This window comes from Dama dama, chromosome 4 (assembly GCF_033118175.1).
Source record: "Dama dama isolate Ldn47 chromosome 4, ASM3311817v1, whole genome shotgun sequence".
In the NCBI taxonomy this organism is placed as follows: domain Eukaryota; kingdom Metazoa; phylum Chordata; class Mammalia; order Artiodactyla; family Cervidae; genus Dama; species Dama dama.
In genome coordinates this window covers 68,359,021-68,383,626 of record NC_083684.1, presented here as the reverse complement: position 1 = coordinate 68,383,626, position 24,606 = coordinate 68,359,021, and the positions used below count along the sequence as shown (strand labels likewise).

The 24,606-nt window shown below is 56.1% G+C and overlaps 1 protein-coding gene across 1 annotated transcript; it reads right to left on the bottom strand.

Moving 5' to 3' along the window:
• Positions 1–2,521: 2,521 nt before the first annotated feature.
• Positions 2,522–23,414, bottom strand: PRKCG (protein kinase C gamma). Its single transcript, XM_061140218.1, has 19 exons — positions 23,286–23,414; positions 21,686–21,893; positions 21,290–21,321; positions 20,231–20,313; positions 16,015–16,126; positions 15,715–15,846; positions 14,807–14,963; positions 14,057–14,191; positions 13,638–13,725; positions 13,076–13,105; positions 9,454–9,606; positions 8,954–9,142; positions 7,871–7,962; positions 7,717–7,779; positions 7,462–7,600; positions 6,388–6,468; positions 5,155–5,262; positions 3,487–3,627; positions 2,522–3,390 (listed from the first exon to the last, which is right to left on the bottom strand). Exons 2-19 carry the CDS (start codon positions 21,853–21,855, stop codon positions 3,202–3,204), a joined length of 2,094 nt encoding a protein of 697 aa, XP_060996201.1. The 5' UTR covers positions 21,856–21,893; positions 23,286–23,414; the 3' UTR covers positions 2,522–3,201.
• Between the last annotated feature and the right edge of the window lie 1,192 nt (positions 23,415–24,606).

Genomic DNA, 24,606 nt, shown 5'->3' with positions numbered 1-24,606 from the left:
GCCCACCGGCACCCTTCTCACTCCCGCTTTGGGGCTCCCCTCCTTCCTCACTCGGTTCCTCCACACTCTCAACGGCCCGCCCCGATCTCCTCATTCGCCTCCAACCGCCAAACCTTCCCCCTTTGGGACCCCCCCTCCCTTCCCCAGGCCCAAAGCCTCCTTCTTATCCTTCTTTATCCCTGCCTTTCCTGGATATAGGCTTTTGGATCCCCGGGGTTCCCCATTCTCCAAGCCCCAAGTCCAAACTCCATCGGCCCTCAATCCTGGGGAGACGTACGCCCTCTTTCCGGGGACCCCTTCTCAGACTCACAGCCGGCCCTTGGTGGGCCCGGGCCCTCCTCCCTCACCCAGGACCGCCTCCCTCGAGGATCCGGCCCGCACCCTCTCCCGTGCCCACGGTCTCCGAGGTTCGGACGCTGAGAGTATGGTTGCCCCGTTCTGGGACCCTCGGACTCCGTCCCCCCGGGTTCCTCAGGCCTAAACATCCCTCCATCGCCCATTGCCCCCCGAACTCGGGCGTCCGATCGCGGGCATCTCATCCCCAGGAGCCACTCAGCCCCGTTTAGTCCAGACCCCCAGCCGCCTCAGGAGGACCCCCCCGCCCCCCACCAACCTGGTTCCCGGACTCTCCCCTCGCGCTCACCTCGCTCAGGGCTTGGCGGACGCTCCGGGCCGCGGGCCCCGCAGCCACATGACCGACCCCGCGGCTTCCCCCGGCCGCCGCCGCCGCCGCCGCCACCGGGGTCGCCGGTGCCCGCGCCCCCCGCCCCCGCCCCGGAGCCCGGCGTCCCGGCCCCCTCCCGGCCTCCCACCCCCCACCCCCCGCGCCCGCGGCCTCACTCGGCGGACGACGCCGGGAGCTGGGACCGGCGGCCGCTCATTGGCTACTGCGGAGGAGGGGAGGGGCAGGAAAGGAGGAGGGGGGAGATAGGATGCGGGGAGGGAGGGAGATGGGCCTCGAGAATGGGGGAGGCAGGGAGCGAGAGAGAATAGAAACAGAGGCAGGGGAGCCCGAGAGGGGCAGGGGCGCACGGGGAGGCGGAGAGGCTGCCCAGAGCTGAGACCCGGAGGCTGTGAAATTCTGAGACTCCCGGGTCTGGAGACTGGAGGAGACACAGAGATGGTCTGGAAGAGACAGAGAGATGGAGAGGCAGAGACCGGATCTAGGCAGGCCCCCTCTTCCCCCAGGCTCAGAGATTCTGGGCTCCTGGAAGTGGAGAGGTCACAGAGAGACAGGTAGACTGTCAAAGGCCTTTGGGCTGCGAGATGCTGAGGCCCAGAGACCTTGAGGTAGAGAGAGAGAGAGAGACAAGGAGGGAGAGAAAGAGGGAGGGACAGAGAAAGAGAGGAGAGACCCTGAGACGGATAGACAGCAGGGGCGGTCCTGGGGGTCCCTTGATGAAGACTGGGGCTCTGACCAGGCGTGGGGGCGCAGCCTGGGGTCTGGGCGGCTGGAGGAGACGGGAGGGGGCGTCCCGGGCCGGGGGTCCCCTGAGCAGCGGGCGGGCGCAGAGCGGAGCCGCGTCCTGCAGCCGCCGCGGAGCCGGGAGCCGGGCCAGCACCCCCCCACCCCCGCCGTGATGTCAGCGGGGCCACTCTTAAAGGGGCAGGCCGCCCGCCGAGGGTCGGAGCCGGGGTTGGGGGCCGCGGGCGCGGATGGGGGCCCCGCGGCTGTGCTGGGGGGGAGACAGGGGGAGCCCCAGCATCCAGCCAGACCGAGTCTCGGGAACCCAGGAGTCTGCGGGGACGAGGAGACGCCGGGGCTCCCCGAGGGAGCCTGTGAAGCTTTGGGGCTCAGTCCCCTCCAAACGCAGACAGAAGCACACCGTTCCACGGGCCTGTCCCCATCCAGGGACTACACTTCCCATCAGCCCTGGCGGCGGCGGGGGCCGCGCCTGGGGGGAGGGTCTGCCACAGGGTCCGCTGGGAAGTGTAGTCTATTGGGACTGTCCCCTCCACGCCCCTCACTCGCAAGTGGGTCAAGGGAAAGAGGCCCGCAGGGTGCGTCTGTCCGCCCTACGCCTCACGTCGCTGAGCCTTAAGCTCACAGGTTTCTCTGTTGTACGGTCTCTCAATGGCAGGGCTGCCTCTGTCTTCCCTCTTCCGACTTCCCGGCCTCCGAGACTCAGCCTGTCCTGTTTGCCTGGGAGCTTTGCCTTGCTCCAGGCAAATGTGTGCGGGCTTGTGTCTCTGTGCTCCGATCTCTGCCTGACACGCTCAGCTGTCTGTGCGTACAGCTGCCTCTTCCTTCCCGTGTCCACTTTGGTCCTCTCTCTGTGTGCCTCTGCTTCCTCTGGGTCTCTGCTGTTTGCGCTCATGCCGTGGGTATCCTCTCACTTTATGGATCTCTGCGTCTGCCCCCCACCCCCCGCAGCCTCCTACTCAGCCCCTCTATGTGTGTGTTTCTCTGTACAGTCACCGTCCCACCTCCATCCCCCTTCATTCTCCAAGCTTAGAAGAAAAACATCCAAACGCTTGAGCATCAGCATCCCAAATTTATTCTCCAGCAGCTGTGGCCGGGCGGAAGAGGGGATCGCAGAGAGTCCCAAGAGTGGCAGGCATTTGGGTAGAGGCGGGGTTCCGAGCAGGACTGGAGGAGCCATGCGGTGATGGGTCTGGGGGTGGGGGAGCCTAGGACGAAAGCTGACGGAGAACAGATTGGGGGGGGGGGGTATCTTCCATACGTCCCAGGAATCCCTAGAGCACAGAACAGGGGCACTGGAGCAAGGGGGCACAGCCTCCCACTTACTCCGGAACTGGAGCGGCGGTGGGTGGGGCCTCGGAGGTGGGGGATGTTCTGGAATCCTAGTCTAGAACAGCCCACCCCATGAGACTATTTCCCAGGAAGAAGAAGAAGGAAGAACAAAACGAAAATAAAGAAAAGAAGAAGAAGAAGAAGAACTGGGATGGTGTTGGCGGTTCTGTAAATTGGTGGGACAGAGTCCAGGACGCTCAGGCAGGTCAGAATCTAGGGCTCAACAGCAGCAGAATCTAGCGCACGGTAAGACTCTAGAGATCGTACTGGGAGTGCGGAATGCCAGGAACGCTTGGGCGGGGCGGTTAGAGCCCGAGGGGCGGGGCAGAGGCCAGAACGCTGGGGAGCCAGGTCTAGAATTGGAAAGGCGGGTAGCATGGTAAGGCGAGGACCAAGGCCGGGGCGGAGGAGGGAGCCGTGGGGACGCCTGGTGGCGGCAGGTGGGATTACATGACTGGAACAGGCGTTGGGCTGATGGGGCTGCGGGCATCCGGGTGCACGAAATCCGGGTTGACATAAGTGAAGCCCTGGAACTCGGCCTGGTCGATGCTGGCCAGAACCAGGCGGTCAGGGGGTGTCAAGGCCGGCGCCGCCCGAGTGAAGAACTTGTCGAAGTTCTCGCCGCTGCGGCCACACTGCGGGAAACACCGGGAGGGAACCATGAAGCATCGGAACGCAAGGCTGGTCCACCCTCTTAGGGGCCAGCGTGGTGTTCCCGGGAGGGCACTGACCGGGCGGGGTCTGAACGGAGGCGCGATCTCCAATCGTTCCAGCCTGTCCCAGTCGATCCAGCGGAAAAAGCCGTGAGCGCGGATGGTGGGTTCTCCATCGGGGCCCGAGCCCAGGCGCTTGGCCGGGTGCTTGGTGAGGAACTGCAGGGAACACAGAGAGAGACGGACAGACAGACAGAGTCCCAGACAAGGAGGCCCAGAGAAAGACAGGGCAGGGAGGTGGGGGGAAGACGAGGAAGGAGGAATAGGGAGAGACAAGCATGGAGATCCAGAAAGAGAAGAATGAACCGAGGCGGGGTGCAGAGATGGGGAGGTGGGGAGAAGAGAGGGAGAGAGAAAGAGGAGAAGGGGGGATACATGAGGCGGGGTAGATGAAACTCAAACCCAGAGACCCGGGGACAGACAAAGAAACGAGCAAGATCAGGGTGTGAAGGTGTGAGTGGCAGAGAAATCCAGAAAGAGAGGAAGACAATCGGGAAAACATTCCAAAGGGAAAGTGGCAGAAGAGAAGAAGGTGGGAGAGAGAAGACCCAGAGAAAAGGGGGAACAGAGACCCAGAAGGAGGGAAAGACTCAGCGGGGAGAAGAGAGAAGGGAGGAGGAGGTAGGAGAAGAGAGAAGGGAGGAGAGGGGAAGGGGTGGGGGAGACTCAGGAAACAAACACCCAGAGAGAGGGATGAAGACCCCATATGAAGGAGGAGACTCAGAGAAAGGGGAAGACAGAGACCCCAAAACAGAAGATGAGAGAGACCCAGAAGGAGAAGGATAGAGATCCAGTGTGCATGTGTGTGTGTGTGTGTGTGTGTGTGTGTGTGAAGGGGGGTTGGTGAGAAGGTAATAGAGATCCAGAAAAAGAAGATGAGAGAGACCCAGAAGGAGAAGGATGGAGATCCAGTGTGCGTGTGCATGTGTGTGTATGCATGTGTGTGAAGGGGAGTTGGTGAGAAGGTAATATAGACCCAGAAAAAGAAGACGAGAGAGACCCAGAAGGAGAAGGATGGAGATCCAGTGTGCGTGTGCATGTGTGTGTATGCATGTGTGTGAAGGGGAGTTGGTGAGAAGGTAATAGAGACCCAGAAAGAGGAGGAAGAAGACAGAAGAGGTGAACAGAGACCCCGAAGGACACAGAAAAAGCAAACAACAAGGCAGCGACACAGAACACCCATCGTGTGCAGATGGAGGCAGAGGAACGAGACAAAAGCCCAGAGAGATGTGGTCAGAGAGACGTGGAGACAGGAGCTTGAAGCAGAAGCCTGCTAACATCTGCTGTAGGCTCAGCTCCTTCTCCTGCCTTCACTCCACAACCCCGGAGGAGGAGACGGTGGCTCCCAGAGTGACTTGCCCCAGATCCCGCAGGAGGAAAAGTGGCAGGAGTTAGGTTTGACTGACCCACTCGGCTGAGCGCTGCCTGCCCCGAGCTGGGGAGAGGCGGGGAGTCCAGGACAGGGTAGAGGCTGCCCTTGGACTGCCTGGGGCAGCAAGGCAGGATGTGATTGTTCTAACAAGATCTCTGTGCTATATAAGCTTTTTCAGCAGATGGGAGTAAATCGACTTGAGGAGTGGGAGCCTTTTCCTAATGTGCAGTGACACTGTGTGGGCAGTCCTGGATGGCAGTTGTGGGGCATGTGGGTTGTGGGCCTGGAGAATCTGGGAGTCAAGGGGCTCTCACCCCCTTGCAGATGGCCACAGCTTCCCGGGAAAGTGACTTGGGGTAGGTGACAGTTTGTTCCATGATGGCTTGAAACAGCTCCTCCTCGTCTTCTCCATCAAAGGGTGGCTAAGAAAGTAGAGGCGTTAAAGAGTCAGAGGCCTGACTACCTGGCCCCACCTTCCTGCCCACCACAAGCAGAGCCCGCCCCGGCCACCCCCGCCCCCCCCGCCCCCAGTTCCTGGAGAAAAACATGACCAGACCGCCAAAGCTATTTCTTTCTCACTCTCAGAGGCTCTTGTTTTCTATCTGAGATGCTTCAGCTCTCTGCACCTCTTTGCTGCTCTGCCTCTCTTTATCTGCTATGTAAATCAGCAAGGTGTTAATTAAGCAATGTGTCATTTAAATAGAAGAGAGAAAAACTGCAGGAAAAAATTGTAAAAGCACTCTCTTGGCTGGATGAGTGGCCTCCAGTCTTCTTGGATTTGGAAAAGCAGTATCCAGACAAAGATTCTACTGTGGGGTCTAGGGAGTCTGTTTCTACAACTGAGTGTGTGTGTGGGGGGGTGGTCCTTGAATTTGGATGGGAAAAAAACATGCATTCTTATTTTTTTTGAATCTAAAATTGAAATTCAGCCTTATAAATTTAGGAAAGAAACCCCAGCAGTAGTTGCGACTTTATCACTGATGGAAATCACCGATATTTTCTTATAAGGGTTGCAGATATCTCAAAGGAAAAAACCAAAACAGTCATCTCTACTTTAAAATTACTGACAGGCCTTTCTACCTGCTTCCTATTCTTGTGAGATATTACTATTTAATACCATTTAATTCATTAGTAGTAAATCACATATAAGTCCATATTCTAATACCCTTAGACAACCACACACGTTTAAGTTAAATTTATTTAGTTGGTTAAATGACTCGATTAAGCCTTTAACATTTTGTTAGCCAGATTTCAATATGATTGACTTCTTCTGTAATGCTATTATCTTATTTCATGTGTTTAAAAGCATTGTTCTCAGAAAGGGGTCCAAGACACAAAAAGGGGGAAGAACCCCTAGCCTGTGGGAAGTCAATGTTTCAGAACCACGGAGAGCGCTCTTCTAGTAGATGGACTTCTCCCCACAGCTTCCTACACTCAGCCTAAAGACATCCCTTCCTGACCTGCTCCTCCTGAGATAGGCCATGTAACAGGTGGCACCCCTTCTGTGTTGCCTTTAGCCAAACCAGCCTCTCCCCAGCGTCCCTTACCTGTCCTGCCAACATCTCGTAGAGCAGAACCCCAAAGGACCACCAATCAACAGACTTCCCGTAGGGTTGGTAGGCAATGATCTAGCAGGGAGGGAGAAAGGTGAGCAACTGTCATTTGTGTTTTAAGAAAAGGTGGGCCCCTCCAGCTTCACCACCTGGAAACCCTACCCGACTTTAAATGCTTTCAGCACAAACTTTTCACACTCAGAACGCTTTGGCTCCATCCTTTGGAACATTTGAGAAGCAGATTCTTCCTACTCAGAACATTCCTTTGGTTCCAATATAAAGACGATCTAAGTACTAAGTTGCAAGTTCCGCCCACGCATCTAGAATATCTAGATAACTGAACTCTCTCCTTACAATGTCAGAACTTCAAGAGCCCAGAGAGTCCTAAATTTGGACACATACCAGATTCTTGACTGGTTAAAGATAGCTGTCGCCAGCCCTGAAGAATTCCAGCCACAACAGACCAGAGTCAGAGGCGGGAAGGTGTGTGTATTTTTCGAAATCTTCCCAGGTGATGCTGACCAGCAGCTATGTTTTGAAACCACTGGCTGGTTACTCAGGCAGAAGCACAGAGTCACCAGGAAAGATCCAGGACAGCACCATCAACCCCACCTCTCCCAAGAAGAAAAGTCGGGACCTGCTCTCAGTCTGCTTATATATAGTCCGATCATTAGCCACACCCCCCAGCAAAGTCAGAGCCGATTCTTGCCCACTTGAAATATTCAGGGGACAGCCTCCACAAGCCTAATGTTCTAGTGGGGTGGGCCCCACCCCCTCAGAGTACACTGGGACTCTTCCCCCAGCTTCTTAGAACGGTCCAGTAACAGGTCCTGTTCTCCAGAATCCCTACAGGGGGTCCCGCTCTTTCGGAACATTCACCCACAGTTCTTGCCCACTTTGCCTATTTTGAGACCCAGCCCCGCCCACTTACAACACTCCGGTGGTTGGAACAGTCCATGACTCCCGTGAAGGCCCCGGGGTCAGGTCCCCACATTACGAACACTAGACCCCCAGGCACGTCCACGCAGCGAGCTTGGAGAGCTCTAAGAGTGGCGGAGGTGGGGTTACCTCGGGGGCTATGTAGTCCGGGGTCCCGCAGAAGGTGCGAGTGGTGCTCCCGGGAAAGACGTTCTCCTTACACATGCCGAAGTCGGTGATTTTGATGTGTCCTTCGGCATCCAGCATCACGTTGTCCAGTTTCAGGTCCCTGCGGGTGGGTTGGGGTGCAGCAGGGAGGAATTGCAGGAAGGGGGAGAGAGTTAACAGCCTGGAGCCGTTAAGCTCGAATCCCTTCCCTCCACTGAAAGGCCCAGGACTGCTCACCGATAGATGATGCCCTGGTTATGGAGGAAGAAGAGGCCGATGGCGATTTCTGCGGCGTAGAACCTGGAGGAGGGGGCGGGGGGTCAGGAGGCCAGAGGCGGGACACCACTCCCTTCCACTTTCCCCCCACCCTCCTCTCTTGGCCAAGACTCACGCTGCGTGGGGTTCCTTAAACTTGCCCAGCTGTTGGATGTGGTACATCAAGTCGCCCCCGGTGACATACTCCATCACAAAATATAGGCGGTCCTGGGGAGGGGGTGGACAGGGGCTTAGAGGCAAAGATACATCCATCAGGGGAGGGAAACGTCCATTCCTGCCCACTCCAGGCCAGCGTGGAAGGCTCTGGGCCCATGCAATCAGAAATCCAGGGCAACTGTGTACGCCTACCCACCATCACAGAATTTCCACCCACTCCATCCTCTGTTACTCTCAACTGTCGGGTGTTCCCCTCCTCCCTTCCCGGGATTTAAGATGGAGGTCCACCATTTGCTTGAAGTCTCAGGCAAACTGAAACCTCTTTCCATATCCACTCACTCACACATGCAGTTTTGGCCACCAGCTAGGGACCAAAGCTGTTCAGGCTTCACTTGCAAATGATACTAATTTTTAAATTATTTTTAAATTTTTGGCTGCACCTTGCCGGTTTGTGGGAATCTTAATTCCCAGACCAGGGATCGAACCCAGGCCCCCTACAGTGGAAGCATGGCGTCCTAACCACTAGACCAGAAGGGAATTCCCAATACTAATTAAAAAAAAAAAATCCAGGAAGCTGGCTACGCCCACTCAGAGCTCTTGAAAGTAGAGTCACGCCCTCTCTAACCTCTGACAGTTCTGACTTGTTGTCCCATTTCACAGTGTTCGGAAACGCCTTATTTCTGATGACTCCTTAACTGAGAACCCACGAGTGACAGCCTCATCACGCAGAGCCCAGTTGTAGGCAAGCTCACTCACGCACTCTTTTACTCCAGAAGCCGGTACTCCAGAAACACCCACTCAACACCTAGGGAGTTCAGGCCACGCCCACTCAGGCTCCCAGCCCTCTGGCCACGCCCTCCACGCCACCTGCGTGCTGGCCACACCCACTGAGGAGCCGGCCACGCCCCTTCAGAGTCCACCGGGCTCTTCTGCCCTCCCCCAAACTCAGACTCTCAAAGCCAATGCGAATGCATCTGGGGGGTTGAGGGGGAAGGGATAAGGCAGGGCCCCTGAGCCAGCCTGGGGCCCCCTCCTTTCGCACCGGGGTCTGGAAGGTGGAGTGAAGCTGGGTGAGGAAGTGTGGCCGGCCTCCGGGGCCTCGGCCCCCCAGGGCCAGCACGCGTTTCTCCACCAGGGTGCAGTCCACGTCGTCATCCTGGACGATCACGTCTTTCTTCAGGATCTTGATGGCGTAGAGCTCATCGGAGCCCCGGCGCTCGGCCAGCATCACCTAGGGACAGAGGCCTAGTTCATCTGGGAACCCAGTGCGCTGGTCCCTAGCCTTCCCTTTCAAGGAAACAAAGAAACAGAATGCCGGGTCCCCCCTCTCACTCTCCGGATGCCCTGACGTGGCCAGCCACTCCTTCAGGGCAAGTATCCACATCTTTAGGCCTCTCCTTTCCAGGAACTCAAGAGGCCCCATCAAGCCATCTTTGGGGGCTCAGAAGCCTAGTTCCTCCCCCAGACTCTGATTTCATTCCTAAGAAACCCGACCCCTCCCCCAGACATCCTCCCCTTCCCCCAGAGCCCCAGGAATCCAACCTTCCCAAAACTGCCTTTTCCTAGAACCATGAGGAAGCTGAAGTCCGAGATGTGCAGTCGTCCAGGGCTGGCCCCGAAGAAACAGCGCTTGGAGTCGGTGGGACTGGGGGACGGGGAAGGGATGGGAGAGGAGGAGGGACCTGTCCGCACCCTCTGTGAGAAAGGGGAAACATGCAGAGCTAGTCAGACCCTGGAAGGGGATAAGGGGGTGCCCCTCAGAAAGACAGCATCCAAGGACAAAAGGGAAGCGGAGACACACAGAGATGGGAAGATGGAGAGAGAAAAAAAGCTGTTTCCACACCCATCTTTGATTTAGGGACTTTTCCTGATTTCCCATAGCCTGGAGGTTTTACTGGACTTCCTTTGTGGCTCAGACAGTAAAAAATCTGCCTACAGTGTAGGAGACCTGGGTTTGATCCCTGGGTCAGGAAGATCCCCTGAAGAAGGAAATGGCAACCCACTCCAGTATTCTTGCCTGGAGAACCCCATGGACAGAGGAGTCTGGCAGATACAGTCCATGGGTTCCCAAAGAGTTGGACATGACTGAACGGTTAACACTGGACTTCGCAGGTGGCACTAGTGGTAAAGAAGCTGCCTGACAATGCGGGAGACATCAGAGATGTGGGTTCACTCCCTGGGTCAGGAAGATCCCCTGGAGGAGGGCATGGCAACCCACTCCAGGATTCTTGCCTGGAGAATCCCACGGACAGAAGAGCCTGGCAGGCTTCAGTCTCAAAGTGTCGGACACAACTGAAGAGACTCAGCATACTTGCCTGGACAGTTTAGTATTCAGCTAGCACTTAGACAGCTTACTATATGCCATCAATCCTCCCCATCAGCGCCACCACCCGATCTCCCATCTTAGAGAAGGTAAGCAACTTGCCCAAAGCCACACAGCAGGTAAAAAGCAGAGCCAGAAATCAAAACTCATTAATGCCAGAGACTGTGTCTCCCTCCTTTGTGCTTCTCCACCATCACCCAGCAGGCGGCTTGGGTCTGGAGTCGAGTGCTGAATGCAGGTCCTGAACTTCTAACTTCAGAGCACATTCAGAACCTGAACGCTCTTACCGTCATTGCCTCCCTCGGCCGAGCTGCCGGCAACTCACCTCTGGACCTCCATGATGCCTTCTTCCTCCTCCTACTGTCAGTTCTTGACACAGAGGCAGTCCTCTTGTCTGAATCAAAACCATCTCGGGCCACCTGCAGTGCCCTCCCATCTCACTTGGTCTATTTACTTACTTAAAAAATGAACCTATTTTGCTGTGCTGGGTCTTAGCTGCAGCATGTGGGATCTAGTTCCCTGACCAGGGATTGAACCCAGACATAGCTGGCCTGCTCCCACCTCAGGGCCTTTGCACGTGACCTTCCCTCTGTTGGGAAGGCTCTGAGCTATCCTTACGGCTATTTCATCTCCTTTATCTCTTTGCCCAGTGGTCACTTTCTCAGTGAAGCCTTCCCTGCTTATTGTAAAGTCTCACAAAACAGCACTCCCTATCTTTAGCGTTTGTTTTTCTCCATAGTCATTCATCATTGTCTAACACAGGATCATCAGTGCCTTTATTTTGTTTAATGTCTTCCTCCCAGGAGGGCAGGAGTGTATTTTTTCCCCCTCTCTTCTTGTTTGCTGCTATATCCCCAGTGATTAGAACTATGCCTGGCACACAGAGGGCTCAAGTAAAAATATGTTTGTTTTGAAAGAAGAAATGACAGAGTGAAAGTGTTAGTCACTCAGTCATAGCCGATTCTTTGGGACCCTGTGGACTGTAGCTTGCCAGACTTCTCTGTCCGTAGAATTCTGCAGGCAAGAATACTGGAGCGAGCTTGCCTTTCTCTTCTCCAGGGGATCTTTCCCACCCAGGGGCCAAACCTACATCCCCTGCATTGCAAGGCAGATTCTTTACTGTCTGAGCCAACAGGGAAGAAAGAGAGAAAGAGGGCATGTGTTCCTTCCTTGGTCTGGAAATCTGTCCTCCTTTTCCTTTACCCAGGGAATCCTGTACTTCCTGTTGAAGTTTTTCTCTGACTTTCTCAGGTCCTGCCAGAGGTTTAGGACTCCCCAGTGCCCGAGGCCATCTCCCTGATCAAATACATTCCTTCCCTATCTGTAACTTTCATTGAAAGAGGAGCTCCCCAGGGTATGGCCTGATTCTACTCCCAGAATAGGGCTTGACTTATGTAAAACTTCAGGAAATAGGTGTTCAGGAAGTGAAAAAAAAAAAAAAAAAAAAACAAACCAAACCAAAAACCAATGGAGGAGAGAAAGGCCACAGTGAGAAATGGACAGAAAAAGTCAAGGAGCAATTCAGGTGTCACTTCCTCAGGAAAGTCCTCCCTGATCACCTCCCCCGGCCCCTGCCAGACTGGGTTAACCTCTGTGCTTCTTGGGTGCCCTGGTAGTTTAGTCACTAAGTCATGTCCGACTCTTGTGACCCCAGGGATTGGAGCCCACCAGGCTCCCCTGTCCACAGGATTTCCCAGGCAAGAATACTGGAGTGGGCTGCCATTTCCTTCTGCATGGGGATCTCCCTGACCCAGGGATTGTGCTGGGCAGGAAACCTGTGAAACAAAGTGCCCCAGACACACCACGCCCTTGGGAATTCCTCAGACGCCTTTGACTTTTCCAGCTCACAGGCTGGCCCTGTTCTGGGGGCGGCCCTGCCCAGTCCTCATCCAACAAGAGTGGGTCCTTAGGGGCCACTCCAGGGGGGACACACCCACAAAGTCAGGAACAGAGAAGGGCCTGGGTCTGCGAGAGCCCCTTTCCTGAATCTTCCCAGGGTGGGATGACAGACACTACTGGCGGCCTTATGGAGAGGCGCACAGTGGGGTGGGGAGCTGGGGGTGGGGGTGGGGGATTTGGGGCCCATCCCAGGCCAGTTGGAAGACTTCACTTCATACATACATGGCTTGGCTGGCAGGGCGCCTGAGGCCATGGTTCCCCACAAGTCGTTAAACACAGATCACAGAGGCTGGGTACGGCCCCAGCTGGGGATCCTGACCTTTGCTCCCCAAGGTTGATTCAGCCCAGAGGGGAGTTGGGGCACGATGGAAGTTCCCCAAGTGTACTGGGATCCTTCCATCCGCTGTGCACCTCCTACCATCCCCCAACAATAGAAATGCTGAAGACTGCAATGCGATCAGCATAAAAACACTTGCCTCAGGAGCTGCAGGTGGCAGAGAGAACCCTATTTTGGACCTACATCTCCTAGAGCTCTGCTCCTTCTTCAGTGCCAGGAAGAAACAGAAGTGTAACCACAGAATCCGAGACCCACAGGCCTGGAATGACAGACCACAGAATTCCAGAGCCAGGCCCCGCAGTCCATGGAATGCCAGAAACATGGGACCCAGAATTGATAGCTACAGGGCCCCAGAGCCTCTCAGCATCCTTGAATCTAAGGAATCTGTGATGCTGTCCCTACCTTAGGGAATTGCCTGAGGGTCAGACTAACCTCCAGAGAGTGCAGATTACTCAGCAAACACAAGACCTGCCCCTAGGTATGGTATGCTCTCCACCCATGCGTGTGGCAATGCAGACAGATATGAGAGGGATGAGATGTGTCAGGGACAGATACAAACCACGGGAATGAAGCTGCCTCCAACCCAAGCCTCTGACTCTTCTCACCTCGTATAGTTCCAGAGGGTAGTTACAGGCCTGGGGAAGAAGAAATCAGAGTCAGAGCCTCCTGGGAGAGGCAGGCGATGGCCCTAAAGCAGGGGGTGGGGGCCCCCGGATCCCCAAGCCATAGGGATGGATTTGTGTGCATGTGTGTTAGTTTAGTGTGTTAGTTAGCTTCAGTTGTGTCTGACTCTTAGCGACCCCATGGACTGTAGCCCACCAGGCTCTTCTGTCCATGGGGTTCTCCAGGCAAGAATACTGGAGTCTGTTGCCTTGTCCTCCTCCAGGCAATCTTCCCAACACAGGATTGAACCCGCCTCTCCTGTGTTTCCTGCATTGGCAGGAGGGTTCTTTACCACTAGCGCCACCTGGGAAGTCCTGGATGGATAGGACTTCCAATTCCCAGCAGTCCCTTAGAAAAGCAGAAAGAACTCCAGGGTCTTCTGGGAATTTTCGTCCCCAGACCAGTGGGCAAGCAGTGATGGAGTCTGGGGAAGGCCGGCTCTGAACTGTGGGAGGCTGCGCTCCCCGGGGGTGGGATGGGCCGGGGAAGCCAGGGTCTGGGTACCTCGAACTTCTGGAGGAGGTTGCAGTTGTCGGCGTCAGCCACCGGCACATTGTAATATTCGCCCTCCTCCTGGTTCAGTAACTTGTACCTGACGTACAGACGGAGACCACAGCGGGGTGGGTGGGTTGGGAAGACGGATGGGGCGGGGGTGGGGGGACACCCAAGGGAGAGGCAGAGACATCAGAAGGGGGGAAGAGACGGAGAGAGCGAGAGAAAGAGTGAGATAAGAAGAGAGGGACGGGGGTGGGGGAGGATAAAACAGCCCAGGGAGGCCGAGAGGACGGCGCCCGTCCGGGAGGAGAGAGAACATACGCCCGGGAAAGGAGGCGCGGATGCCGGCTGCGGAAGGAGAGAGACCACACCCCAGGGGAAGGAGGCGCGGGTGCCGGCGCCGAGCCCCGCCCCCGCCCGCCCCTCACCAGCCGTCCACCGGCGCCTTGAGCAGCTCCGAGACGCCGAAGGACATGGCGCCCATGAAGTCGTTTCGGGAGGTCCGGTCCCAGTCCCACACCTCCACGCTAAGCCGGCGCTCCACGTCCCCTGGCTTCAGATTGCTGCGGGGAGAGAGGGGCGCAGTGAGGGGCCAGCTTGTGGCTCCCCGACCTCCGCACCCGCGATGCTGCAGGAGCCGATAAGCCTCCTGAGCTGGGGCCTCTTTCCTGCTCTGCGGATGGTCTTCCCACCCCGGGTCCTCCCGAAGAGGGTCCCTCTCCCCACCTGGGCCCGAAGTCGACCTAGAGCGCTCTCTCAGTCCCCCTCCTGGTCTTTCATGTCCGTGCCTCTGGGCTTTTCTCTCCGGATCTCTCCCCTATTCTCCCTCCAGAACCGTCCTTCTGTCTTTCTCTCAGCTGGCTTCTCTTTCTCTTCCTGCCGCCCACCTATCACACCCCGCCCCATGCCGTCTGTGTCTCTACTGGCTTTATGTTTCTTCCTCTGAGTCTCGGGGTCTGTCTAATCTCTCTGATCTCTGTCTTAACTCTAAAACGGTCACCTTCTGGGTCTCCATCCCTCTTTCTCAGTCGCTTCATTTTCTCCTCCCACCGCCTTCTTCTCCCTTTGCGGGGCTCCTCCTATCCTACCACCTGCTCTCTGCAGTCTTGTGGGCCACTAGGACTCTCAGATCGTTCTCTGTCAGTCATCACCGGGCCTCCCCTGCACCCGAGACTCACAACACAAAGGTCTCGTTCCACACAGGGTTTAGCGTGGCTTTCACCGTGCGGGTCTTCTGTTTGGTCAAATTCCGAGGGTCTGGGATGAGCTTCAGCTTCACATAGGGATCGGAGAGACCGTTGGGGTCCATTGGGATGAGGTTCCGGGCCTCACCAACTGAGGGGGGAGGTGAAGGAGGGCAGGTGGGGTTAAGATCCAGGGAGAGGCCCCGGAGCCTTCCCCCAGCCAGCAGTCAACGAATTCCAATCTCTCTACTTCCTCTTCCATGACCCATGTTTTTTGTTTCCTTTTCTTCCCTTTTAAAAAAATCTTTTACTTCTCCAGTACCCAGAAGATGGGGCATGAAGCCCTTTCCCCAGCCAGTGACCCAGAAATCAAACCCAAAGTCCCTGGCTCCCTTAGGATCCTGGCCATGTCACCAGGGCATGCATGCTAAATCACTTCAGTCGTGTCTGACTCTGCGACCCCATGGACTGTAGCCTGCCAGGTTCCTCTGATCATAAGATTCTCCAGGCAAGAATACTGGAGTGGGTTGCCATGCCCTCCTCCAGAGGATCTTCTCAACCCAGGGATGGAACCCGGGTCTCTTATGTCTCCTGTGCCACTTGGGAAGCCATGTAGTAAACCGGAACCTCCCTTGGGACCAGTTCTTCTCTCGTCCGCACCCACCTCCACCCCCAGGACCTTGATGCCTAGAACAGCCATCAGGAGAAGCAAGGCTGGAGACCAGGGGCCTCGAGCGGAAAGGGGCATGGCGGGGTGGCGCTCAGCCGGTGCAGGCGGGGTCAGCGGTGCGGGCGTGACCTTTGCGAGGGGGCGTGGCTTCCCTGGGTCTGTGAGAGTGGGTGGACTCGATCCAGTCCCTGGGATGAAAGGGGCGGGGCCAGGCGAGGAGGCGGGGTCTCACCTGTGACGTGGATCTCATCGGAAGTGGGCGCCCGGATCTCCAGCTGCAGGCGCCCCCGGCGCTCCGTGTGGTCCACGCCGCACAGAGAGGGCACGCTGCGCACACAGCGCCGGTGCACGTTCATCTCGCAGCCTGGTGCGGGGGGACAGAACTGGGAGGTGGGACTGCGGGTCCCGCCTTTAACTCCAGACTCCACTTCCCTTCCTCCACGCTCCCCCGCCCTACCCCCCGCCCTCCACTACCACTTGTGTTACTCTGCGCTTTTGCAGGGGCCCCGAAGCGCCGGGTTCGCAGACTCACAAGAACACTTCATGCCCTGGTGCACCAGTCCGTAGAGCAGGGAGCCACAGTGGTCGCAGAAGGTGGGGCTGCTGTAGCTGTGAAGACGGAACTTGTGCTTGTTCCGGGGATCCTGGGGTGGGGGGCGGTCGGGAGGAGTCGGTCAGAAGAGGGGGCCGGAGGGCGTCCTGAACAAGCACCGCCCCTCCCCACTCTTCCTCTTCAGCCCTGCTCTCCCAGTCTTCCTGCTGTTCCGCCTCACTCATTCACTCTCCAGTATTTATGGAGCACCTACTGCGTGCCTGGCACTTTTCTTGGTGCGAGGACCGAGACCCTGAGCAAAACCAATAAAAACTGCAGTCCGTGTGGACTTTACTTTCTGGTGGAGGGAGACAGAAGATGAACACGACAAATAAAATATATAGGGCCTTCCCTGGTGGTGCAGTGGTTAAGACTCTGCCTTCCAGTGCAGCGGGTACCTGTTCCATCCCTGGCGGGGCGGCTAAGACCCACATGCCTTGGGGCCAAAAAATCAAAACATAAGCAGAAGCAATATTGTGACAAAATTCCATAAAGACTTTAAAAACTAGTCCCCATAAAAACAATCTCAGAATATATAGTATGAGGTATGGATACGATGCTCTGGACAAAGATGGAGCAGGGATGCGCACCGTCAGGGGTCGGGTGGGGGGGATTGAAATGTGAAATAGAGTGATCAGGGAAGGTTGTACCAACAAGGTGGAATTTTGGGAAGAATCTGAAGGAAGTGGAGGCTTCCAAGGTCCACAGTCCCTACCCCATAGTCTTCCACAAGCTGTTCTCTGAGGACTTGTGGGCCACCACGACCCAGATCATTCACGGTCAGCCTCTTTCAATGTCTGGCTAGTGACGACCAGCCTTCTCTGAGCCCCGTGTGGGATGGAGACTATGCCCTCTCAGTTTTAGGGACCCAGGTATCCCAAAGGTTAAGTGTGAACCACACAGCAGGGTCTGGTCAAACGTGCTCGGCAGTGTTAGTGCTGTCATTACTGCCGTGGTTGTTACTGGTGATTTTATTGCAGCCCCCACACAGCCCTGGGTTTAATCAAGAGCTGGGCCATTCCCCAGTTGTGTGATTTCAGGTACATGCCCGATTTTGAGCCTTAGTGTCTTTATCTGCCCAATGGAAATAAACAATCTATATCTTGAAGCAGTGCTTATAGCTCAATTCCAATTAAGCATGAATTTAAGACACCAGGAAAAGCACTCCTCCTTCCACCCTCAGCAATGTCTGAGTATGAAAAAATTTGATATTTGCATTTTTCTAAGCGGGCTTCCTTGGTGGCTCCAAAAGTAAAGAATCTGCCTGCAGTGCAGGAGACCCGGATTTGATTTGTGGGTTGGGGAGATCCCTTGGAGACAGGAATAGCTACCCACTGCATTATTCTTGTCTGGAGAATTTCATGGACAGAGGAGCCTGGTGGGCTACCGTCCATGGGGTCGGAAAGAGTCAGACACAAGTGAGTGACGAACACTTTGGGGCTTCCTTGGTGGCTCAGATGGTAAAGAATCTGCCTGCAATGCTGGAGACCCGGGCTCGATTTTCTATGAGTGCACTGTAAGAGTTTTGTAGGGTGAAAATTCGAGACCTTCTTAGGATTTTATTTAGAAGTTCAGCGGGGATTGAATGGTACTTGGGTGGGGAAAGGTGTTGGCAGTTGCATTCTCTGAACCTCTAAAGACCTTTAGCTGACCCGAACTTCCAGTGTTCCTGCCACATGAAATGAGATGCTGTGGGTGAAAATTCCCAGCAGGGTACCTGACAAGGGAGCTGCTGTGGTTATTCTCAGGGTGAAAGTAGCCATTAAAAAGGGAGACAGAACTGGGGTTCCGATTTGGAAGATTAGGGTCTAAATTTTGACTCTGCTCATGACCCAGCTGTGTGACCTTCCCCCACACCACCCTTTCGAGAAATTCAGGGAGCCTCCCCATAAAATGGGACTGTGAGACCTCCCTGAAAGGGTTCTTGTGCAGACGGAATGCAATCATGCGTCTGGAGCCCTGAGCACTTCTTAAGCCCTTGATCTGTGTTGCTGACAAGAATAAAAGCTTAATGCTTCACAGAGAAAAAAGAAAGCCAGATAGAGAGGAAAGGCCTTGTCTGCACTATTTCCCTTCATTTCCTCACCAATAATAGTAACAATTTTACAATGATAATAATTAGTATTTTGTCATTCGCTACATACCAGGTATTCATACCCAAGGAGTTGCCTCATTCAGTTCTTAAAACAATCCTATCAGATGAGGGCATGGCTATTAAACCCCATTTTACAGACAAGGAACTCCAGAGGTGCAGAGAGGTAAATTAACTTCTGGAAGGTCACAGAACCAACACGCGGTGGAGGTGGGGCTCAAGCCCAGGTGTCCTGGCCCAAGAACCTCCGTTAGATGGGGACAGGAACAATACCTAACTTTATAAGCTGTTGAGAAGATTCATTCTTATGCTATGTACAAGATCCCTGTTAAGTACATGGAATGAGCCTTGGGTAAATCAGATGGAGTGTTTGGTGGTGGTGGCAGTGGGCGGGTGAGGCAGCAAATCATAATACATACAGGTGCTGGGAGATAGTGGAGCTCAATCTATGTTCTCAGAAGTCGCATCCTCTAAACTTCAGTTTTCTTGACCTGACAAGCTGGCAGAATGCCTCATGGACTTCCGTGGTGTGCTCTCTCTCTTTCTCAACCCGCCTCTTTCTCCATCTGCTAACCATAAAACCATCTCCAACTCTGTGTCAAACCCTGGGCTAGTCTCATGCTGCCTGACTTCACTGAACTGTCAAAACAAGCCTGGGGGCGTCTAGATTGATGCCTATCCCACACGGTAGCCCTAACTATAGGCGGCTGTTTCTTTTTTTTGGGCTGTTCCGCATGGCATGTGGGATCTTAGTTCCCTGACCAGGGACTGAACCTGCGCCATCTCCAGTGGGAGTGTGGAGTCAACCATTGGATGAGGGAAATCCTACAGGTGGCTATGTATTAATTCAAATTAAGCAGGATATTTTGGAGAAGAAAATGGCAACCCACTCCAGTATTCTTGCCTGGAGAATCCCATGGACAGAGAAGCCTGGCGGGTTACAGTACATGGGGTCGCAAAGAGCCTGACACAAATTAGTGACTAAACCAAGCAGGATTTTAAACTTCCGTCCCTTGATGGCTAGCTATGGTGGTTGGCAGCTGGATGACAAAGATACAGAATGCTTTCATCATGCCGGAAAGTTCTCCAGGTCAGCACTAGATGGTCAGCCCCACTTTACAGAGGGTGAAACTGAGGCTCACAGAGAGGAGCCCCAGGGCCAGACAGAGAGTGAAGGAGGGATCGGGGGTGGGCATGCAGGGTGGACAGTTCTTGTTAGCCCCTTGATGTTGGGGGTGGAGAGGAGGGAGAGAATGGTTGTGTGTATCTGTGTGTGCGTACACGAGGGATGTGTGCATGCACATATGTGTGTGCAACATGGGGGAATTTGTGTGTGTGTGCATATACAATATTCATACATATGTGTGTGCACACGGGTGTCTGTGTATGCAAATATATGTATGTGCATGGCACATACAGAGGGGGCATCTATAAATGCACATATGTGTGTGCGTGTGTATGACAGGATCTCTCGGGCTTCCCTCTCTCAGTACCTGCTAAGCAGTTCCCTGAATCTACCATTTTCTATTCTAGTTTCCCTTTCTGAGTGTCTGCCCCTCTGTCTCTGAGTTTGTCTCTCAGTCCTTCTGGGTTCCCTTTTCCTTCCTCTCAGTGTCGCTGACTCTGTTCCACTGCTCTTGCTTTTTCCCCCTCCCCCAATCTGCCTGGGTCTCTTTTTTTCTGCATCTCTGGGCTCTCTTTCTCTGTCTTATCTCAGGATCTCAGTGCTTGCATCAATTTCCCTCTCTCTGTCTCTCTGCCCCTCATCCTTCTGTTTTCTGAATCTCTTAGCTCCTGGATCACAGCCGAGCTCCTCCAGCACCGAAGTCCCCTCACCCGGCCTCCTCTCTGTCCCCCACCTGGGTCCCCAGCCAGTCTCGGTCCCCTCTCATTCCCCCTTTCCAGGCCAAGGGCAGGGAATCTGGGCCAGACCAGCTCTCCCTATCTCTCCAGCCCCCCTCCCCTCCCAGCCTTAAAAATAGCAGGAGAAATTGGGACGGACGCCGAGGGGGTGAGGGCGGGGGCGCGGCCCGAGGAGGGAGAACCAGGTGTCCGGGCACTCACATCCGTCTGGGGGCCCTTCCCAGCGCCTGGACACTCGAAGGTCACAAATTCGTGGCATCGTCGATGAACCACAAAACTGCAGACTGAAGGCAAAAATCATAGAAACCCAGAGCGGAGAGAGACCCCAGTGGACAGAAAATCAGAAGGAGGGGAGACCCAGACAGAAAGAAACCCTGGAGAGAGGGATCTCCATAGGGTTCGATACAGAGAAAAGCAAAGAGACCTTGACATGCAGAGAGAGAGAGAGAGAGACACCGAGAGACAGAAATTCTAAGATCCAAAGAAAGAAACAGAGATGCAGAGAGTCACGGAAAGAGAGAAACACAGAGTGCCCAGTGTCTACACACAGCCAGAGCCGGAGACAGAGATAGAGAGGCAGAGACAGAGAGAGAGAGAGAGGGAGACAGAGAGAGAAAGCAGGATCCAGGGACAGAGATTAGAAAGTGAAGAGAGAGGCAGGCAGACTAGAAGGGAGGAGACACAGAGAGGTCCTTCAACAGAACAGAGAGCATCAACTTGGGCAGAAGTGAGTCTGGGGGCGACGCCGACGGCCCGCCCCCCTCCCTGACTCACTCTGCTCTCGGCAGTAGCAGCTGGTACTTTAGGACTCGCCCCCCCTCCCCCGGCCCCCATATCTGCCGGCCCCACCCAGCCCCCACCCGCCCATCGGTGACCCCACCCGGCCTGCCCCTTCCTAGGACGGGTGTTGTTGTCATGGCAACGGCAGCCTGGGGGGGGGCTCTGACTTTGCATCTCCAGCCCCCCCTTCAGCTCCCCTTTCCCAAATCTCCCTGTTCCCATGGCAACAGATTCTCCAAATATCTGTCCCCACCTGGAGCCGGCCGAGGGAGGGGCCCCCAGTGCCACCTCCGCGGTGGCCCCGCCGTCAGAGCTTCCCCCCCCGCCCCACTGCAGGCAGTGTCTCTGCCACACCCCCCGCCCCGGGCTCCCCCGCGCCTCTCTGGGGACCAGCGAACACGTGTGTCAAGCAGCCTAGGCTGCGGGTCCCCAGCCTCCACCCTCCCGAGGGTCCCAGGAGTCCAGGTCCCCAGCTCTTACCTTGACATTGCAGACCCTGTTTTCCAATCCCCCTGTGAGAGTCAAGGATCTGGGGTCAGTGCAGAACAGGGTGCTGGACCCCCTGGCCTCTGCGGATCGTGGGAGGCCCGCCTACTCCCACCCGCCTCCCGTCGGACCCCCAGCTAGCCTCCTCTTCCCAGGACCCCGAAATCCTGCCCCCCTCGTCCGTGTCCCTCTTCTCTCAGACCCAGGAGCCCAGGCCCCCGGCCCCTTCCTTCGGACCCGGAAGGCCAGGACGCCCGCCTCCCTCTTTCTGACCCTGGAGTGCCGGCCTCTAACCCGTGCCCAGCCGGGGGCCAGGAGCCAGGGCCGCTGCCCCTTCTTTTCTGCTCATCAGGGGACCCCATCCCCCGGGGCCCCAGCCCCCTCCCTCACCATATGAAGTCAGTGCAGTGGCTGCAGAAGGTCGGCTGCTTGAAGAAACGAGCGGTGAACTTGTGGCTCTTGACCTCATGGACCACCTTCTGCCTCAGAGCCCCCTTTCTGCAAAACAGGGGCCGGGGTCCGCCCTCTGAATCGCCTCCGCCGGGGCCCAGGCCGGACATGGCCCCAGGAACGTAGCAGGGACCGGGATCCTGCCTGTCTGGGGAAACAGGTGGAAGGGCGACTAGCCGGAGGCTCGGCAGGACAGAAGAGCCGGCGGGAGATGCCGCGGTGGGAGTGAGAGGGGCGAGGCACCTCCAGGAGCCGAGCGCGCGGGGCCGGGAGCGGAGCCTCGGGGCGCGCCGGCTCCGCCAGGGGGAGCGAGAGCCGAGAGCACTGGCGCGGAGGAGCCGGAGGCACGGGCGGCGGCGGTGGTGGGAGCTCCGGCTCCGGCACCTGCTGAAATGTGGGAGCCCCGGGCGGGGGGAGGCGTTGCCATGACGACCGAGGGGCGGGGTTTCGGCTTAAAGGCGTCTCCCCCCCACCCTCCTGGAGAGCCCAGGGACTATGCCCCCCGTCTCCAACACACACATACACACACACACTCACGTCCGCACACCCACTCCGGAGGCCGGGTGAAGGTGGGGGGGGGGGCACCCTCTCTTCTGTGCCCTGCCCCCTCTCCAATCTGCCGCGCCGCCCCGTCTTCCGACCCCCTCCAGGGTGCCGCGGCGACTTCTGTGAGTCCACCGCAACTCCCCTAGGGTCTCCGTCTGAGGGGTCTCCCCGTTTCATTGCACAGACTTTGTGTTGGTGCTGAGATCCAACGGTGAGCAGGAGGGAGTCTCGGCGTCTCACTTTTTCGGATGTCACCCAAGTCTCGATTTCTCCCTCTGGGCTTCTTGTGATTTTTATACGTCTGTGTTTCCCTCCGGCAGTGTCCCTTTCCCTCGGCCTCTGTTCCTCTCCCTGTATTTCCAGCTTTCTCTGACTTTCTGGGTGGGTCTGGGCTCCTTTCCTTGTCTCTGAGAATTTCTGTTTTTATTTCTCTCTTTTCTTCGCTGTGTCCCTCCAGTTGTTTGCCACTCCCCCTGTGGACCACCCCCCTCCCGGGTCTTGGGGTGTCTCTCTCTCTCACTCCAAAGTCTGTCTCCCTGAATCTCTCCTTCTCCCTCCCTGTCTCTGTCTCTATGGATCTCTGTTTCCCCTTCCCCCCGTGTGTTTCTCTTTGAGAGTCAAACTGTGTCTGTCTCCCTGTCTCATTCTCTATGTTCTCTTCTTTCTGGTTCTTTGCATTTCTCTCCCCTGGTCTTTGCAGATGCTTTCTCTCTGTCCCTCTCCGTTCCTCTCTGCTTGTTCCTCTCTGACCACTCTCTGACTCTGTGAGTCTCTCTCCATCGCTGGGGGTCTCTCTCTGAATATTGAAGTTGATCTCTCTCCCTTTCCTTCTCCCCTCTCCAGCTCTATCTTTGTCCCTTCTTCACTCACTCTGTATGTCTCTCTGTCTCTGTGAATCCCTCTCAGCTCGGGGACGGGGGGTGGGTGGAAGGTCTTCCCCTCCCTCCACGTCTCTTACTGATTCAGTCTTTCCCCACCCCCGGCTCTGAAATACCCTGGGCATCTCCGTCCGGGGGTTGGGAGGGTCTCTCCGAACGTTTGGCCCGGTCAGGTTTCCTGGGCCTCTGCCCAGGGTCTCTGCCTCTCTCTGGTGGCAGCCTGTCCCTCCCCCTGCTCGCAAGCGCTTCCCAGTTCCGGCTCGTTGTGGGTGGGAGGGGAGGAGAGACAGGCTCTGTTGCCAAGGGCAACCACGACAGGGCCGGGGCTGCGAGGTGCAATGCACTCTGGGACTTGTAGTCTGAGTCTCCGGATCGGCTGTCCTGGCATCGCGGCTGAGAACTTTCTCTCCCGGCATGCCCCGCAAAACAGGGCGTGGCGCTGCGGCGAGCCCGGGGACGCGAGACGCCCACTGCACGTTCCCTGGGACTCGGCGGGGGTCGAGGTCCGGTTCGGAAAGCCTCGTCGGGGCGTGAGCGAATCCGAGCACTAAACCCCCAAACGTGGGGGCCACTGGCTTTCCAGCCCTTCCAGGCGTCCGCCGTCCCCCAGGATAGAGGATAGGGGGCGGGGGGTGGCCCCGAAAACGTACCTAGGAACCCCACCACGCTCTGTTCCAGTTCGGCTTGGGTTCTTCTCGAATCGCCAGCATATCACCCTTGGTCCTACAGCTGTTCTGGTGCATTCCAGAAGAGGGTCAAGCGCGGGGTGGGGAGGGAGGCGCCGTTCGAGAAGGTGGGGATTGATTTAGGTCCCCTGGAATTCCAGGGTGGACAGTGCAGAGACCGAAACGAGGCTTTTCCTCCCCCAAAGGGCGTAAGCCTGCTCTAGATAGCCCTCCCCCGCCTCCAGCGGGACCCTTCCCTCTTTTGCAGTATCTCTTCCCAATTGCTTTTGCGGCTGTAGGTGGAGAAAATGAGTTGCGCGATCCTTGAATTTCCCCCCAAGTCATGACACTTATGTATTTTTGATAGTCCTGGAGAAATCTGACAAACCTGTGGGACAGAGATTCGTGGCAGGAGTCACTCATTTGATCTTGGAAGTGTTCTGTTAACCATGTGTGTCAGGGAGCTTACAACTGAGGGTAAAATGGAGCTGAGAGTGGGAATACAGGGAGGGTCAGACCCTGAAAGCCTTGACAGGGGCTTTGGGCAGTGTGGACTGGGATATGGAAGAATTTGAGCAGAGGACAGGACCAGATCCGGATGTTGAAAGCAAGGCACCCTTCTGGGTCAAGGTGGGCTGCAGGTAGGGTAGTCCAAGGAGGAGGCTTGAACAATAGCTTGGGTGAAGCAAAACGAAAGGAGCTTGGAGAATGTGACAGATATAAATAGAATTTTGTTGTTGTTGTTCAGTTGCTAAGTCGTGTCCGACTCTTT